Raw genomic sequence first — 17,955 nt, 5'->3', positions numbered from 1 at the left:
GGTTTCTACCCTCCAAAGCTAGAAAGAAGGAAAAGTTCTTAGTGATCCGTCTTCCTTTAGCTCTCATCCAGTAAGTCTATTCCCCTTCTTTTTTAAAGAGTGTTCTAAATTCTGCCTCCATTTTCTTACCTTTCACTCCTTTCTCCAGTCTAGCTTTCAGACCTATCATTCTCCTGAAATTTTAACCTTAAGGTCACAGTGATTATCAAATCAGATAGATATTTTTCTGTCACTACTGGATCCCTTTGTTGCCTTTTTTTTTTTTTTTAATGTGTTTTAGTTTTGAGAGAGACAGAGCATGAGCGGAGGAGGGGCGGGGAGAGAGAGGGAGACACAGAATCGGAAGCAAGCTCCAGGCTTTGAGCTGTCCAGCACAGAACTGGACGCAGGGCTCCAACTCACTGTGAGATTATGACCTGACTTATTCAATCAACAGATATTTATTATGATGCAGAGATGAGGAAGACAAAGTGCCTCCCCATTAGGAGCTTTCATTCTAGCTATTTCTCCATATGCTTCTCTCACCAGCCATTTCTCCTGTGGGCTAGTCTTTTTACTTCCTTCCCTAAAATTTTAGGTGCTTCCAAGGCTTGTGACTTTGGCCCACTTCTCTTTTCATTCTGTACACACTGTTTGAGTGAGCACATCAACTAGGTTGGTTTTAACTGCCTTCTACATGCTCCCAAATCAAAGTTGTCAGCTTAAACCTCGTTTCTAACTTTCCCTCTCACTTCTTACCACACTGCTCACTTCTTACCACACTGCTGGACAGCTCTGCCTACCAGTTCCACAGACAGTTCAAATTCACAGGCCTGAAACTGAACTTAGTGTCTTCCCTGAACTTGCTCTTATCACATCCATCCCTAAGTCCTGAGGATTTTATTCCCTAAGTATTTCTCAAATCTGTGCTCTCTTCTTCATCCCTATTATTGTACTACTTTAGGTACCATTATCTTTCACCTGAAATATGATGGCCTTCTGACTGATTTCCCCAACTCCAGTCCTTGAAAACAAATCTGTGACAAAGCGCTGCTTCATAATCTTTAAAGATCTGTCTGTTCATTCATCTGATCTTTTTTCTCATTCATTTAGCAAATATTTATTGTTTACTGAATTGCAAAATCCAGTGGAAGTTCTAAAGTTTGAACTCACCAGTCACCCAGGGCTCTGCTTATTCTGGACCTGCCTGTGTCTCTAGCCTCTTTTCTGCTTCATGCTTTAGATTGCAGCAACACTGAACTCCTTTTCACGTGCACTATGCTGTTTCTTAATGCATTACCCTTGCTGTTCCCTTTGACTTGAATCTTCTCCATTTCTCTATCCACTTCCTTCTCCCCTAATTAGAATGACCCTTTCACCAGTTAACTTAGTTTATATATAGGACTCATTTTAGGTCTGCCTCCTATAGGAAATCTTCCTTGACATCTCCTTTCTCCAAGTCTGTGTTGGGTATTCCAGCCTTTTGCTCCCATAATACTCTGCACAGACCAATCATTATACTTACTACAATTGTTGTAAGTGTTTTTGTGTTTCTCTCCCTCACAAGACTCTGAGCCTTTTGAAGACAGGAATGATATACCTGCATCATATGAGTGAGATACATTATTTCTTTATTCACAGTACTAGAATACCACAAGGCACATAGTAGGCATGCAGTAATTTTGATTGATCAAAAGAGTGAAGACAAAAGGTATATGGTGTAGTGATTAAGACACCATTCTTTTTAAAAAATTTTTTTTAATGTTTATTTGTTTTTGAGAGAGAGAGAGAGACATAGTGTGAGTGAGGGAGGGGCAGAGAGAGAGGGAGACACAGAACCTGAAGCAGGCTCCAGGCGCTGAGCTGTCAGCACAGAGCCTGAAGTGAACTATGAGATCATGACCTGAGCTGAAGTCGGACATTTAACTGAGCCACCCAGGCGCCTCTGCCCCCTCCCCCCTTTTTAAGTCTATTTATTTATTTTGAGAGAGAGAGTGCACAAGAGCAGGAGCAGAGGAAGGGGAGGAGAGAGAGAGAGAGAGAGAGAGAGAGAGAGAGAGAGAGAGAGAGAGAGAGAGAGAATCCCAAGCAGGGTCCAGCACAGAGCCCGAATTCAAGTTCAGCACAGAATTCGTGAACTCAAGAACCGTGAGATCATGACCTGAGCTGAAAGCAAGAGTCAGATGCTTAACCGACTGAGCCACCACCCAGGCACCCCAAGAATCCATTCTTTAGAATTGATTCAAATCCTAACTCTGGCACGTATTAGCTATGTGGCTTGTACATGTTGCCTATTTTTTCTTAAGCCTTAAATTTTTCTTTCTTAGGATGAGAGTTGTGAAAATTAAATGAGATGATATAAGCAAGACATTTAACAAGTGCCTAGCACTTAGTATGCACTTGATAAAGGCATGCTGAACTCCAGGGGATCCAGAAGTATAAGGCCAGGCCTAGCCCAGGGCAGTGATCTTTAAGAGACCCTTCCTCTGAGTTTTTGTATGGATGGGCAGTGATGCAGTCTGTTTACAAGGAGATTATAATCTCATTTGGAGAGTGGAATTACATCCACATTTAATTTTCAGAGAACTGTGAAGGTAAATTAACCACACCCAATAGCAAGATGTAGGGGTAGGGAAGAGAAGATAATTCAGAGAAGACCTCTGTGGGGAGGTGGGGCTTGGAAGTTGAGAAGGATTTGGGATTCTGGAGGGGAGGAAAGAGTATGATCGAATGTCTGGAGATCATATTGAGAATGACTTATTTGGGAGACACGATTCAGTATATCATACCTGAGGGATGTATTTGTGTGTAAGAATGAATGTATGTGAGTCTGGGGGAAAGGAAAGGTGGAGCTAGTTGTATGAAAGGAAGTAGGAGGTGACATAAGTGACCTTTGTGGGGTTAGAGTACGAGGGTCTTAACCTCAGGCTTGAGGAATTTGGGACTGATCAGGGTTGGGCAAGTTGGGTTGGATATCATGATAGCCCTCAGCCACATGTAGCTATTTAAATGTAAGTTAAAAAAAAAATGTAAGAAATTTAGGTTTTCTGTCACACTAGCTACATTTTGGATGCTTGATTGTCACATGGTGGCTACATTATTGGACAACATAGGTGTACAACCCTTCCATCATTGTAAAAAATTCTACTGGACCTCACTGTTATACATTCTCAGATTGCTGGGCTTGCATGGCCTATCAGATCACTTGGTTCCTTAAGATATAACTAGATTTTTTTTTCCTGACTAATCCCGACAACTCTGGAATGAAAAGTAGGGAGTTGGAAAATAGAGAATTAGGATTTATCCACATAGATGTGAGGATGGGATTGCCCAAGGAGAGGAGCAAAGGATGGCTTAAGAGGAGCCAGAGCAGAGGAAAGAGAAGGAAGGCCAGAGAACCTGGATAGGATTATTGTCTGGTCATTTACTTGCAAGTATGTACTGTGTTCTTGTATGTCAAGTATTAAGTGCTGGTGATATATTGGTAAGCAAAAAATGGACTTGACTTCTGCTGTTTTAGAGCTTACACTTTATGGAGTTTCAATGTATGGACTATATTGAGATTCAGGAGCGCCTATCATTATGCATTCCCCATATTCTAAAATGCTTCATTCCTAGAAAATGGATCTGAAGACTAAAATGGGCTAAAAAGTTGGTCAAGGTTAGTTGCATAAGCATTGTGGAGTCACTGCTTTAGCTTCTCAAGAATTTGTAAATAGAAACATCATAACTTGAGAACTTTGACAAGAATGAGTGTGTGTGGAGGGCAGGAGGGGTAGTTTCTATTATCCTGCAACAGCCAGCCATGCTCTCAGCTGCCCATCAGATTCCTTCCTGTCCCTGCTCTCAAACTGTGCTCTCTTCACATTTCTTTTGTTATTACTGTGAGTTGTCAGTCACCACGTGGCTACTTTCTCAAAGCCTGATGAAGACATACTTCATTTCTCAGTCCACTTCCTGCTCATTTATCAGTTTCCAGTAAGTGCAAACAGATGTGCCTCTGAATACATAGCATTTAAAAATGGAACGTGCCTCGGGGCGCCTGGGTGGCGCAGTCGGTTAAGCGTCCGACTTCAGCCAGGTCACGATCTCGCGGTCCAGGTCACGATCTCGGGGTCCGTGAGTTCGAGCCCCGCGTCAGGCTCTGGGCTGATGGCTCGGAGCCTGGAGCCTGTTTCCGATTCTGTGTCTCCCTTTCTCTCTGCCCCTCCCCCGTTCATGCTCTGTCTCTCTCTGTCCCAAAAATAAATAAAAACGTTGAAAAAAAAAATTTAAAAATGGAACGTGCCTATAGCACCATCATCACTTGAGGTTCCAGGTTGAGGATTTTAGGTTTACAACTGACTCTTCATGCCTTGCATCCACCCCTTCACAAAGACCTGCTGAACTTTTGGACCTCACTCTTGTCCACATTATGTTGACTGCCTCCTGACTAATCTCAGAGTCTCGACTTCTCCACTCCAGCCTGCCCACGCCCAGCTGTCGTTTCACTTTGCCATGCAGCTCATTAACCTGGCAGTTGTCTCTTCTTGATTGTCAGATCTAAACTTTTCAGCATAGTGTTCAATACCTTTGCCATTTTTGATGACTCTGGAGCAGCTCCCCTGGGTCAGCCAACAGGGTCTGCTTTCCACCCCTCACCCATGGCTTATTGCTGAAATATGCCTTGTCGCTTGTGCCTTTAAAAATGGAATATACCCTCTCACTTATTTTCCTTATCAGTCTTTTTGGCCTTTTCATTTGGGTGGTTTCCAAAACCTTTCCTGACTGATCCAATTTCTGTGACTTTGCACCTCCTCAGCAATCATTTGTTCCCCCTGCTTTGCATTATCCTTTGCAGATGGTAATGAAACTTTGACTTTCAAAAATCTTGTTTCTTTTCTCTTCCCTTTGGACACAAAGCTTGTGCAGAGCGCCTGATAAGTGCTGCCTTGCCTGTAGGGCACATTTCTCAAAGAGAGGGTATTAGAGGCTTGAGCAATAAGCTTCTGGAGTCGGGGGAGGTATCCCAAAGATCCTAGTCCTGTCCCTATCCATAGTTCCCTGCTCTACCTCTCTGGGCGATCTCATGCTCTCTTTGCCTCACCTTCTCTGACATGTTGATGCCTCTCAAATACATACAGTCCATTCCTTCCCTGAGCTTTCTACCCATATCTCCTACCTTGACCTGTGGATCTTTCACAGACAATGTAATCTAATTGTGTTTCAGTCTGAAAGCATCCCTTCTTCGTCTGCCATTTAACTTCAAATTATGTCTCCTTGTGTATTGCTCATTTTAGTCAATGGCTATTTCCAAATTCAAAGTCTTGGTTTGTGTCTCCCTCTACTCCTTTGTCATTCCCCAAATACACTCAGTAGTTAAATCTACCTTCACAGTTTCTTCTGGATCTTCTTCCTCTCCATTGTCTTTGTTCAGGCCTTTGTTCAGGCCTCGTCTCTCTCCCAAATTTCTTGGCTCTTTCCCTTCTACTGATACTCTCCATGGCCATACAGGTTGTTTTCAAAAGAAAACCGGCACCTTCTCTATTGTGCAGGTTGTGTATAGCACAAAGGTGCCACATTCACTCTTTAGATGTTGTAGGTTTGTGTATTTATTATGACAATCTTCTGGTAGATGGCAGTAAAATGTATTGTTCTAATATTGGTATGTTATGACGATTAAGGAAAGGAAAAAAATTTTTTTAAATGTTTTATTTATTTTTGAGAGGGGGCAGAGAGGGCAGAGGGGCTCCAAAGCAGGCTCTCTGGGTGTGTGTGCTGATAGCGGAGATCCAGATGTAGGGCTCGAACTTACGAACCCACAAGGGCTCAGGCCAAAGTCAGATGCTTAACTGACGGAGCCACCCAGGTACCCCAAGGAAAGGAAACCTTCTAATCTGCATAAAGATGCCTCTGGACTGAAGAACATCCTCTGTTCTGATGTCCTTAATTCTCTGCCAGACAAACTCCTTCTCATGCCTTGAAAACTCAGCATAAATATCCCTTCCTCGTTAAGCCATTTTTGATACTCTCCACAAGAGTGGTTGTTTCTTTCCCTGGGCAAATGCCATATTTGGTTACTCCCTTATAATGCTTATCACATCATACTGTAATAATTGACATATGAGTCTATCTACCCCACTATACTCCAGGCCTCTCAAGGATAGAGACAATGTTTAATTATTCTTTTATCCTCACCATGTAGCCTAATGGCCAGCACATAGAATATATCAGTAAACATAAATATTTGATTGCTTCGCATGATTTAGGCACAGAGGTAAGTACATACATTATCTTATTTAATTCTCACGACAGCCTCATGAGTCCTGTCATTATCACGTTTTACAAGTGAGAAAATTGAGACCTAGGTGAAGTCACTGGCCTCAAGATGAATAGCTGGTAGCTGGCATGTGTGGTGGTGCTGGGGTGTGCTAATTTTTCCAGTGATTCTCTTCTATTTTGTTTCTCAGAGTAATGATGCGGGTGTGCTGGTTGGTGAGACAGGATAGCCGGCACCAGCGAATCAGACTTCCACATTTGGAGGCAGTGGTGGTTGGGCGTGGCCCAGAGACCAAGATCATTGACAAGAAATGTTCTCGACAGCAAGGTAATTGGTCATAGCAATGTGCAGTACTGTGTTTTGTTCCTTAGGATAATGATAACCAAGGATGCACATTTCCTGGAAGCTATTGATAGAAACCTTTTGTCTGCCATAAACAAAACTCAGGAACTGAGCTCTCTTAGCCAACATCAGGGCCCCATTCACCCCTGATTCCACCCTCTGGAAGCGGTTAATATTCAGTGTTGGGAGCAGGCAGGTTCCATCCTGTTAGTATGGTGGAACTGAATCCCGCACCCTACTTTCCCCGGGGAGATTCCTCATTGGGCAGTGAGACAGTTGCATTCTGGGATCTCCAGTCTGAAACCATGTCTGAGAAGTGATGGGATACTTCCATCCTTTATATAATGCCTCACACGGAGGGTGTCGTCTTTATAAGACTATGGCATCCAGCTCTTGAGATGTCTTTCCTGGGAGTTAATGAAATGAAGGTCCTTAGGAAAAAGCTGTACCGTGTACTTATTTGTTCCATGTAAACTCTTGATCTGCTCACTGCAACCAGGCCTTCCGCCTGCAGTGTGTTCCTGAGAACAGGGTTTCTCAGTGCTTGGAGTCTGCAATAGTGATTTTGGTTTTTCCCGCAAGAGTTAAATCTAAGTGAGGGGTGGGGGGAAAGCCATGCTTGAGCTGGCTGGGTCCAAGACAGAAGGAGACACTGCTTCTCACTCTCTGTCCCCTTCTCACAACAGCAACTGGAGTGATGTATATGTTAGCCTGTCTACTGCCTGTCCTCCCTGAAGAGCAGCTGTGGTGTCTCTGCACCTTGTCTCACTCACAAGCGTTTGATGTTACTTCTTCCCACATATGCTCAGACTGTTCTGTTCCTGCAGTCCTCTTTCTAGAATATTCTCTGCACTCTGCCTACCCAAGGCCAGCTGAACTTCTGTTTTCCAATAATGTATCTTTTGCCTTTCTTTATTGAAGGCATCTGATAGTTTTATTAAATAATGGAAGCCTGATTTAACAATGAGCCAAGAGCTTATGAAACAACTGGGTCCCTTCCCTGACTGCAGAGTCTATGATCCTGAGTGGGCCAAGGACTCTGGAATAGGGATTGTGGGGATTCTGTAAACCTGCCTCATAGGAATGTTAGCAGTAGCTAAAGGAGTATGTATGCTGTTGGAAATTTTATGGAAGGATTTGGAGCCCAGCCACTTCCATAATAGGCGATTTTGCTCATGGGCCTTTGAGGAAACCCCTGTCAAGTTGCCTCCTGGAATGAGGCTTCATTGTCCTGTAGGAAGAACAGGAGCATGTGCTTGCTTCTTGGTGGCCTTTAGATTGAACTTTTTTCAATCTCTTTCAGTACAGTTGAAAGCAGAGTGTAACAAAGGATATGTCAAGGTAAAGCAGGTATGTGTGTTTCTAATTTGGATTTCCATTTTATACTTGATGATTTTCTTATGCTGTCTGTACCAACCTGTGAAAGCTTCTCTGTCATGTGTGGAAGTGATGGGGTAATAGAAGTGAACATTAAGCATGGTATCTGGCACACAGTAAGTGGTTAGCATAGCAGTGGCTATGGTATTATTGCTAGCATTGTAATTATTTTCTGATTTTTCTATAGGTAGGGGTCAATCCCACCAGCATTGATTCAGTCATAATTGGGAAGGACCAAGAGGTGAAGCTGCAGCCTGGCCAGGTTCTCCACATGGTGAATGAACTTTATCCATATATTGTAGAGTTTGAGGAAGAGGCAGAGAGCCCTGGCCTGGAAACACACAGGAAGAGAAAGAGGTCAGGCAACAATGATTCTATAGAAAGGGGTGCTGCCCAGGAAGCTGACTCCCATACAGGACTGGAACCTGGGAGTGACCCTGGCCAATGCTCTGTGCCCTCAAAGAAGGAGAAAGATGCGTCTACCAAAAAGGTGAGGGTGGTGTGCCTGATAGATGACATGGAGATTAAATGAGATATAATGACTGCTTGATTGTTTTGTACACTGTAAAGCTCAAATACTCGTAAGGGGTTATTAACCATGACAAGGGTTATTAACCATGATGAAAGAGTCACTTGTTTGTGTCACCAATCACTTGGGTGAATGTCCCTTTATGTACATTTTTCTTGAAGTCCTGAGGTAAGCCACCTGAAGGTAGGGAGGTAATGGCGGTGTACTGCTAAAGTGGGTCAGTCATATGTGTATCTGCAGAGGGTTAGCATTGGAACGCTGTTCATAGATCATCTGATTCACATCCTGTTGTCAAAGTGGAAATGTAGTTAAGCTGTAGATGGAGTGCGAGAGGGCAAAGAAGATGCAGTTCACACTCTGGCATTTCCAGCTTTCATCTAGACACACAGCTCTCACTCCTGTATAGGAAGAAAATGGAAATGGTTTATGGTTATAAAGGGAAAAGATTGAGTAAAGGGGATATAGTTGAGTTCTTTTTTTTTTTTGTTTGTTTGTTTGAATGTTTATTTTTGAGAGAGAGTGAGAGTGAGCAGGCGCGGGCAGGGGAGGGGCAGAGAGAGGACAGAGGATCCAAAATGGGCTCTGTGCTGATAGCAGAGAGCCCGATGTGGGGCTTGAATTCACGAACCGTGAGATTATGACCTGAGCTGAAGTCGGACACTTGACCGACTGAGCTACCTAGGTGCCCCAGATATAGTTTAAATCTTAAAAATGAATTTTATTACTTGGGATGCCTGAGTGGCTCAGTCAGTTAAGTGTCTGACTTCGGCTCAGGTCATGATCTCACAGTTCGTGGGTTCAAGCCCCACATCGGGCTCTGTGCTGACAGCTCAGAGCCTGGAGCCTGTTTTGGTTCCGTGTCTCCCTCTCTCTCTGCCCCTCCCCCACTCGTGCTCTGTCTCAAAAAGAAATAAACATTAAATAAATAAATTCAGTAACCCTTTGAGAGAGGCTTAAAAAAAAATGAATCATTACTAAGTTTGGTTGCACTTTGCTGACACATACAATATTAACTAATGCCAAATACAGCTACTGACATTTGCAATTTACATTGCCCCTTTTTGTTTCAGGAATCATTGGGCCACTGGAGTCAAGGCTTAAAAATTTCTATGCAGGATCCCAAAATGCAGGTCAGAATAAAATTTTGGCATTGAAATGTATTACATGTCTTTTAAGTGACTACTCCACAGAGTGAGGATAAATGAAAGCAAAGGAGATCAGTCCTTCTGAATGAGGTTTGTTTTATTGGTCTACTTGGTGAGAACAAGTGGCTTTTCCCATTGTCAGTAAGTTAGCAACTGGAATTCTTTGGAGAGAAGCTAAGTTCTTCAAATGAAGATCTCCTCTTCCTTATTCCTCCTAAACTTCTGGGTGCTATTAAGGGAAGTTGAGTTAACCTTTGTGGGGTTTTTTTCACGGGAGTATCAGGTAATGTATTGTGACTGCAGTTGCTGGGCTGCCCCGGGATTAATAGTCAGGTGTCATCCTGGGAGGAGTCTGTGAGTTCTTAAGTTACATTCTGGGGTGACAAGGGGCCAGATCTGATAGGGCTTCTTGGAACACATGATTGTGTCACATGGTCTGCTGTGTTAGAGTGGAGAAGGGTGCCTTTGAATTTATGCCTGCAGGGATTTTACATCCAATCCTTAGGAACTATTTTGTACTGTGAATTTCCTGCATATTCTCTGTAGTGTAGTGCTTGAAAACACAGGCTCTGGAGTCAACTAGATCTGGTTTGAAATCCTAGGCTTCCCACTTAGTAATGATGTGACTTTGTGCAAGACACTCATCTGAGTCTCTGCTGTCATCTGACAAAATTGGGATACTGACACCTTTTGCGTAAGATTGTGCTGGGAATGAAGTGAGTTAGTGAATATGACAGTACCTGACACACAGAACATGTGTGGTAGATATCTGTTTCCTTCTCTTGTGCCCCTATCCTAGGTTTACAAAGATGAGCAGGTAGTGGTGATTAAGGATAAATACCCCAAGGCTCGTCACCACTGGCTGGTCTTACCATGGGCTTCCATTTCCAGTCTGAAGGCTGTGACCAGGGAACATCTTGAGCTCCTTAAACACATGCACACTGTGGGGGAAAAGATGATTACAGATTTTGCTGGGTCCAGCAAACTCCGCTTCCGATTGGGTTACCATGCCATTCCCAGCATGAGGTAAGTGTTGTGGGTAGTGCTAGTGTATTCTGGTTCTAAGTGGACAGATGGATTCAGCTTGGGTGTGCTGATAGTCTCAAGACCAAGGGGAGTAGGGTGGGATGTTTCCAAGGAAGGTGGGCTGAAACTTCCACCCTTCTCCCTGATTTGCCTGTGACTTTTATTAGATTTTTCAGAAGCATCTATAACTCCTTAGTGATTAAGGACCATTGCTCTGGAGGAGACAAACATCACTGACTTTTGTCATGATAGCTCAGTAGATCTAAGATTTAAAATAAAATGAGAGAAAAATGCAGAACCTGTTCAAAGAACTCAACCAAGGCAGATCTCCATAGTTGTTGTTGTTGTTGTTGTCCTTTTTTTTTTTTTTTTAAATATTTGTTTTTGAGAGAGAGACTGAGTGTGAGCAGGGAGGGGCAGAGAGAGAGAGGGAGATACAGAATCTGAAGTAGGCTCCAGGCTCTGAGCTGTAAGCACAGAGCCCAACATGGAGCTCAAACTCATGAACTCAAAGATCGTGATCTGAGTTGAAGTCGGACTTAACCAACCTGAGCCACCCAGGCACCCCTCCAGTTCTTCTGAGCTAAGCAACAAGATAAGCAGATTAATTGGATTTCACAGTTTTTATCTTGTATTTGTTCATTTGTTTTTTTGTAATAAAATACACGTAACAAAGTTTACCACTTTAACCATTTTTTTAAAAAACTTTATTTAAATCCAAGTTAGCACAGTGTAATAATGACTTCAGGAGTAGGATTTTAACCATTTTTAAGTGTACAGTTTATTGACATTAAGTATATTTACATTGTTGTGCAGTCATCACCATCATTTTTCTAGGACCTTTTTCATCTTCCCAAACTACCTCCCATTCCCCTCTACAGTCCCTGGTAGTTACCATTCTGCTTTCTGTTTCTAATAATTTGACTGCTCTAGGTGACTCATGGAAGTGGAATCCTACAGAAACTCTTTTTGTGATTAGCTTATTTCACTTAGAATAATGTCTTCAAAGTTCATGTATGTGGTAGCGTGTGTCAGAATTTGTTTTGGTTATTTTTTTTTTTTAACTACCTAACAACATTCTTCATGTTTTATTTAGATAATTATGACTTAAATTATGGGTGACTTTAACCAAATGAAATTTTTGTGCCATATTTTTTCCCCATCAGTACTCTTCCTTTTTTTTTTTTTTTTTTTAAAGTTTATTCATTTATTTTGAGAGAGGGTGAGAGAGCACATGAGCAAAGGAGGGGTAGAGAGAGATAGACAGAGAGAGAGAATCCTAAGCAGCCCAAGCAGGCTCTGCACTGCCAGGACATGAACCACAATATCATGGCCTGAGTCAAAACCAAGAGTTAGACACTCAACCAACTGAGCCACCCAGGCGTCCCAGTACTCTTTCTTTAAAGTTGAGGCTTAGCTTACATACAACAAACTGCATCAGATTTATAGTTTGGTCAATTTTGACAAACATATACGTCCTGTAACTATCGCTCTGATTAAGATACAGAACATTTCTGTCATATCCCAGAAAGTTCCTTTGTGCTCCTTTCCAGTTAGTCCTTTCCTCAATCCTCGTGTTGTTCTGATTTCTTTCCACATAGGTTAGTTTTGCTTGTTCTAGAACTTCATATAAATGGAATCATATAATGTGTCTGACCTTTTTTAGTCAGCGTTGTGATTTTGAGATTCATGTATATTGTCTTGTATATCATGGACATACTTCATGTTTTGCTCTTGGGTAAATACCTACAAGTGAAGTTGCTAGGTCTAAGGGTAGATGTATGTTGTACTCATTTAAAAAAATGCAGTTGACCCTTGAGGCGCCTGGGTGGCTCAGTCGGTTAAGTGTCCGACTTTGGCTCAGGTCATGATCTTGCGGTCGGTGAGTTTGAGCCCTGTGACAGGCTCTGTGCTGAGCCTGGAGCCTGCATCAGGTTCTGTGTCTCCCTCTCCCTCTCTGTTCCTCCCCCGCTTATACTCTGTCTCTCTCTCTCTCTCTCTCTCAAAAATAAATAAACATTAAAAAAATGTTTTAAAAAATGCGGTTGACCCTTGAACAACACAGATTCGAATTGTGCAGGTCTACCTATATGCAGATTTTTTTTTTTAGTATAGTAAAATACTATAAAAGTATTTCTTTTTGTTGTGAGTTTCTTAATAATTGTTTCTTTTCTCTGGCTTGCTTTAGTGTGAGACTTCAGTATATAATACAACATACAAAATAATGTGTTAATGGACTGTTTATGTTATTGGTGAGGCTTCTGGTCAACAGTAGGATATTAGTAGTTAAGTTTTTGGGAAGCCAAATGTTACACTTTTGGATTTTTGATAGTGTGGGGGGTCAGTTCAAGGATCAACTGTATATGTTTAATAAGGTTTATTGTTAGAACCTTACTAAAAAATTTAGGACAAAAGTCACCCATAATCATAATTCTGTTTCTCCAGTGCTGTGCAGCCTGTGGCTAACAGAGCCCTTGACTGTAGAGCACTTTTCACATAGTAATCATGGTGTCCATACCTTCGTCATATAACAAATGCTGTTGCGCTAAGAATGCTAAAAAAAGCTATGGCAGGTGTGGGTGGGAAGCAAAATGAGCAGTAAGTAAAGTTGCTGCTTACATATCCTTTTAAGATCACTATAATTTTGAATAAACACTGTGGAAAGGAAAAGGTAACAAATTTTTTATTGTAAAAAATTTAGAAAATATAAAAAATAAAGTATGAAGCAGAACAAAGATCTTCCATAACATCACCACTAATTAAGCCCTAGACCTTACTTGAATTTCACTTTTCTTTTTTTTATGTTTTTCTGCTCCAGGATGCAGTCCAGGATCCTGTGTTGCATTTATTTATTTATTTATTGTCTTTCCTTAGTTTCGCCTAACCTGTGACACTTCCTCCTCCTTTCCTGGTTTTTATGACCCTGACACTTTTGATGAATACTGGTTGGTTTTATAGCATGTCTCTCATTTTGGGCTTGTCTGATACTTTTTCATGTTTAGGTTGAGGTTATACTTTTTTTCTTTTTTTTTTTTCTCCTCCTTTCAAAATACCAGAGATGATGTTGGGTCCCTCTAAGTGTATCATATCAAGGAGTGCATAATGCTGAGATGGCTTTTTACTCATGATATTAACCTTGATCACTTTGTTATGGTGATGTCTGACAGGGTTCTCTCTTGAGTTACTGTTTTCCCTTTGTAATTGATGAATATCCTGAATAGTTTGGAACTGTGCTGCTATCCTGTTTGTCCTCAAACTTTTGCCCAGTGGTTTTAGCATTTATTGGTAGGTCCTGCCTGCAACAGTTATTACTGTGGTGTTTATCTTGCTGATTCAGCTTATCACGTCGGGGTCACCAGTTGTGGGTTTGGCTTTTGGCTTTGTCCAGCAAAGCTGAGGACAGCAGAAAGGATTACTTAAGACTCCAAAAGTCAAGAGACGTGAAAGGGAGGCTAAGGGAAGGCACCCCAAGCTGCTCTCAAGCTCCCGTATTTATTAGGCATACATTATAGGGAAATCACTGTGCAATATGAAAATTGGCACGTAGGTGCCAGTAAGAATGTCTAGAAAAGCATGCAAAAAAACAAGGTATTCCCCAGACTGCAAAAGAGCAGATGCCGGAAAGCAGGGTGGTGAACAAGATAAGATATTCCATAGATAACATGGTCTAAGGAATTCATGAGCACACGCAACCCTAAATACACGTTAACTAGATACTGGTCAGCTGTTTTCAGCAGAGCCAGAAAGCAGTGTAATACATTCCCTATAATCTCCTTAACCAGGACAGAGCTATTTGATTTCCCACATTACCTAATGGTGCTTTTATGTTTCCGTCATTCTCTTTAATTTATTTATTAGAATTCTTCCGTATGGAAGAGCTGTCCTTTCTCCCCCATTATGTCTATTCAGTTATTTATCAGTAAGGACTCATGGATGTTTATTTTATTCTATAGGTTTTAATTTGTCATTCATTTTATTTCTCAAATTGTTCTGGCTTCGGTCCTTGGAAGCTCCTTTACATTGGGTCCTGTATCATTTTGATATGGCCCTAACATTTTTTGAGCACTTCTTTATTTTCTGGAGCAAGATGTTCCAGGTTCATCTTATATTTTTTTCTGTTCTAGCCCTGGAAGGAACCTTTTATTTTATTTAGTTCTTTTATTGGATAATGATATTTATAAACCAAGACGTGCATACTAAGTTTCTATATTGAGAGAAGTGGTTGATTCCAGAGTGTCTTTGCTCCTAGGTCCTCTAAGCAGATAGAGCCTGGAAATACATGCATGAATCCTAACCCACACAGACATTCTCTCTCTCTTTCTTTCTTTCTTTCTTTCTTTCTTTCTTTCTTTCTTTCTTTCTCTACTTGTGTATGTGTATGGAAAAGCAAAAATTTATACTAATATCTCTCGCTCTAGTTCAACTCTGCAAGGTTCATTCTTGTCTCCCCCTTTCTTTTGTTGTAATGTCTTTGTCCAACAGTGAAAAATCTGGCTCTCATTAGATATCATAAATTCGCTTACCTGTTCGATCTTAGTGTACACATAAAATAGTTACAGAATTGCTAACCCATACCCCTGTGAGAAACACATTTACTCATTAGGGCACAGTATTTGTATACAGCTTTTTTTTATCTTTACGGTACCCAAACTACTGTTGTTCAAAGTTCACTTGGCAAGTTATTTTTTTCCTGACCGCCTTCAGTCTGGTTCCCTTATTTGTTTGTAATACTGTTAGGTTTGTCACTGCCTATATTCCATTTTGAATTCCTGCATGTATTGGTTGGTTTTGATTATTTATTGCGGGGATAGGAATATCACTGATTCTAAGAGTCAAAGCTATACAAAAAGGCATCTTACTTGGTTTAATAAGTCCAAAAGAGAACTCTTGATTTTCTTCCTCAAACCTGCTTTTCTTTTAAGCTTTCCCATCTCTGTAAGTGGCACCTCCCCCAAACCATATCCAATCCTTCCACATTAGGGAGTCCTACTGGTTCGAGTGCAAAATGTATTCCTAATACTGCAGCTCTAATCTAAGGTGTGTTTATTTCTAGCTTCGACTTCTGCAGTAGCTTGCTAACTTGTCTCTGTATCCATCGTTATCCTCTTTATAGTTCCTTCTCTGCAGACCAGCCAGAGTGATCTTTTAAAAGTGCAAATCAGAGACCATGTAAGCAGAATACAGTGCAGACCCCTTGTCAACCTATAAGACTCTTTATGTTCTGACCCCTACCTCCTTGGCTCCAGCCATTCCAGATGTATTTATCACCTTTCTGTTCCTCAGTTGCACGAAGTTCTTTCTCATCTCAGGGCCTCTGCACTTGGCCTCCCCACTCCCTGAAACACTCTTTCCCCAGATCTTTGCTTGCCTAATTGCTTTCTCAGACCAAATCACTGCCTGGGAGGGGCCTTCCCTGAACACTCTTGGCTAGATGAAGAGGTAACCTCTACTCTCTGAGCACTCTGTGTCCCATTTCCCTGGCTTATTTTTTTCTTAGTGTTAATGGTTTGAATTTTCCTTGTTTATGTGTTTACTTATTTTTTATTTGTCTTCATTATTAGAATATAATTTCTGTAAGGGCAGAGGCCTTTCTCATTTTGTTCACTGATAAATTCCCAGCGCTAGAATAATCCTTGGCCCTTTAACAAGCATTACATATTCTTCAGTGAATGGGTGAATGAATTGGATTAAATGGAAACACTAGCAATATTTTATATACCTGTACTTTTACTGTTTGTCATTTTGATTAAGCCATAGTTTTTAATGGATTTAATGGTCTTTTTTTATCCCCCCTCTCACCTAGCCATGTACATCTTCATGTGATCAGCCAGGATTTTGATTCTCCTTGCCTCAAAAACAAAAAACATTGGAATTCTTTCAATACAGAATACTTCATAGAATCACAAGGTAAACAGTGTTGTTTAGTTTTCACGTTTGTTTCATTTTCTCACCTGTTCTTTTTTTTTTTTAAATTTTTTTTTTTTTTTCAACGTTTATTTATTTTTGGGACAGAGAGAGACAGAGCATGAACGGGGGAGGGGCAGAGAGAGGGAGACACAGAATCGGAAACAGGCTCCAGGCTCTGAGCCATCAGCCCAGAGCCTGACGCGGGGCTCGAACTCACGGACCGCGAGATCGTGACCTGGCTGAAGCCGGACGCTTAACCGACTGCGCCACCCAGGCGCCCCGTCTCACCTGTTCTTATATTTGCTTTAGTTGTTTTCCTAGATAATAACCTGGCCTCAAAAGCCCATGTACAACTTTGTGTTCCCTATAAAGATTCACCCATTAAAATAAACTGGATTATTTGGGTTCAGTAGGATTGCCACTTTGCTGTGAGCAGCCTTCTTGGTGGGGTTAGAGGGTAGAGATCTAGAAAGCTGTTATGTCAGAGTCAGAAAGGTGTTTTGTTCTAACAACAGGGGCCTTAAAGGTTGTCCTGAGAATTATTGGAGTTCATAGACATGAAAGCTCTTAACAGTTGTCTCTTCTGCCATCAGCTGGGTAGGGGCTTGGGGGCTGCCTCATGTGAGGAGTGGTTGATTAACAGGGGAAGGCTGTGTATATATAGAAGGAAGCATTTCCCAGGGTATGTACTGTGGAACTTCAGTATGCTGGGATGTTAATGATGGCAGCTACCACTGACCAAGGGCTAACCAAGGGTAAAGCACTCTGATATAAGCTTTTGATGTAATAATATGGATTGCTTACAGTGTGTCCTGAAGGAATGTAATTACCTCAAAAACAGATTGCTCAGATTTAGAATCTGATTCCCGGCAGTGAGTTTAACCTCAAGTTTACTAGCTTTAGGATACCTGGCATATTTTTATGTGGAGTCAGAGTTTCTTTTCTGGGGGGTATCTTGTATTGGATTTCTAGAGTAGCTGGGCTCTGAACTTTTTTCCTTTGCCTGCAGCTGTGATAGAGATGGTACAGACCGCTGGCAGAGTGAGTGTCCGAGATGGGATGCCTGAGCTCTTGAAGCTGCCCCTCCGTTGTCACGAGTGCCAGCAGCTGCTGCCTTCCATTCCTCAGCTGAAAGAGCATCTCAGGAGACACTGGCCAAAGTGATTCTGTGGAGCCTGAACTTTTGCAGCAGGTGTGGCTGATTGTTTAGAGCAAATTTCTGGCACCTGTTCTGGATTGCTTGTGAACTTTTATTTCTTGAATTAAAACATGCAGCTTCCCCTGCCCAAACAAAGCTTCTTCTGTTCCTGAGTGGCTCCAATATGGGATGACCTGAAATAGTTCAAGAATTAGGAATTTGGGGTTGTTTTGGATGTGTTCTCTGGTGATGG

General features: G+C 41.7%; 1 protein-coding gene across 7 annotated transcripts in view; it reads left to right on the top strand.

Moving 5' to 3' along the window:
* APTX (aprataxin) overlaps positions 1-17,955 on the top strand; it is a 79,202-nt gene that overhangs the window by 41,124 nt on the left and 20,123 nt on the right. For 4 of the 7 annotated variants that reach the window (XR_006959729.1, XM_047065311.1, XM_047065301.1 and 1 more), the window contains 7 exons: positions 6,429-6,565; positions 7,884-7,930; positions 8,145-8,447; positions 9,557-9,616; positions 10,431-10,657; positions 16,461-16,564; positions 17,574-17,756. Coding sequence is in view for 6 of the 7 variants with exons in the window: in XM_047065311.1 (XP_046921267.1) it covers positions 6,429-6,565; positions 7,884-7,930; positions 8,145-8,447; positions 9,557-9,616; positions 10,431-10,657; positions 16,461-16,564; positions 17,574-17,728 (1,033 nt within the window). In the remaining variant the exon portion in view is untranslated. Of the gene's footprint in view, positions 1-6,428; positions 6,566-7,883; positions 7,931-8,144; positions 8,448-9,556; positions 9,617-10,430; positions 10,658-16,460; positions 16,565-17,573; positions 17,855-17,955 lie in introns of those variants that run through there. The other 3 variants (XM_047065318.1, XM_047065338.1, XM_047065346.1) reach the window with 3 other exon arrangements.

This window comes from Lynx rufus, unplaced genomic scaffold, assembly GCF_022079265.1.
Source record: "Lynx rufus isolate CCGP_SWC_20201006 ecotype Redwood Valley unplaced genomic scaffold, mLynRuf1.p SCAF_10, whole genome shotgun sequence".
Taxonomy (NCBI): domain Eukaryota; kingdom Metazoa; phylum Chordata; class Mammalia; order Carnivora; family Felidae; genus Lynx; species Lynx rufus.
This window is presented reverse-complemented; position numbering and strand designations above follow the sequence as displayed.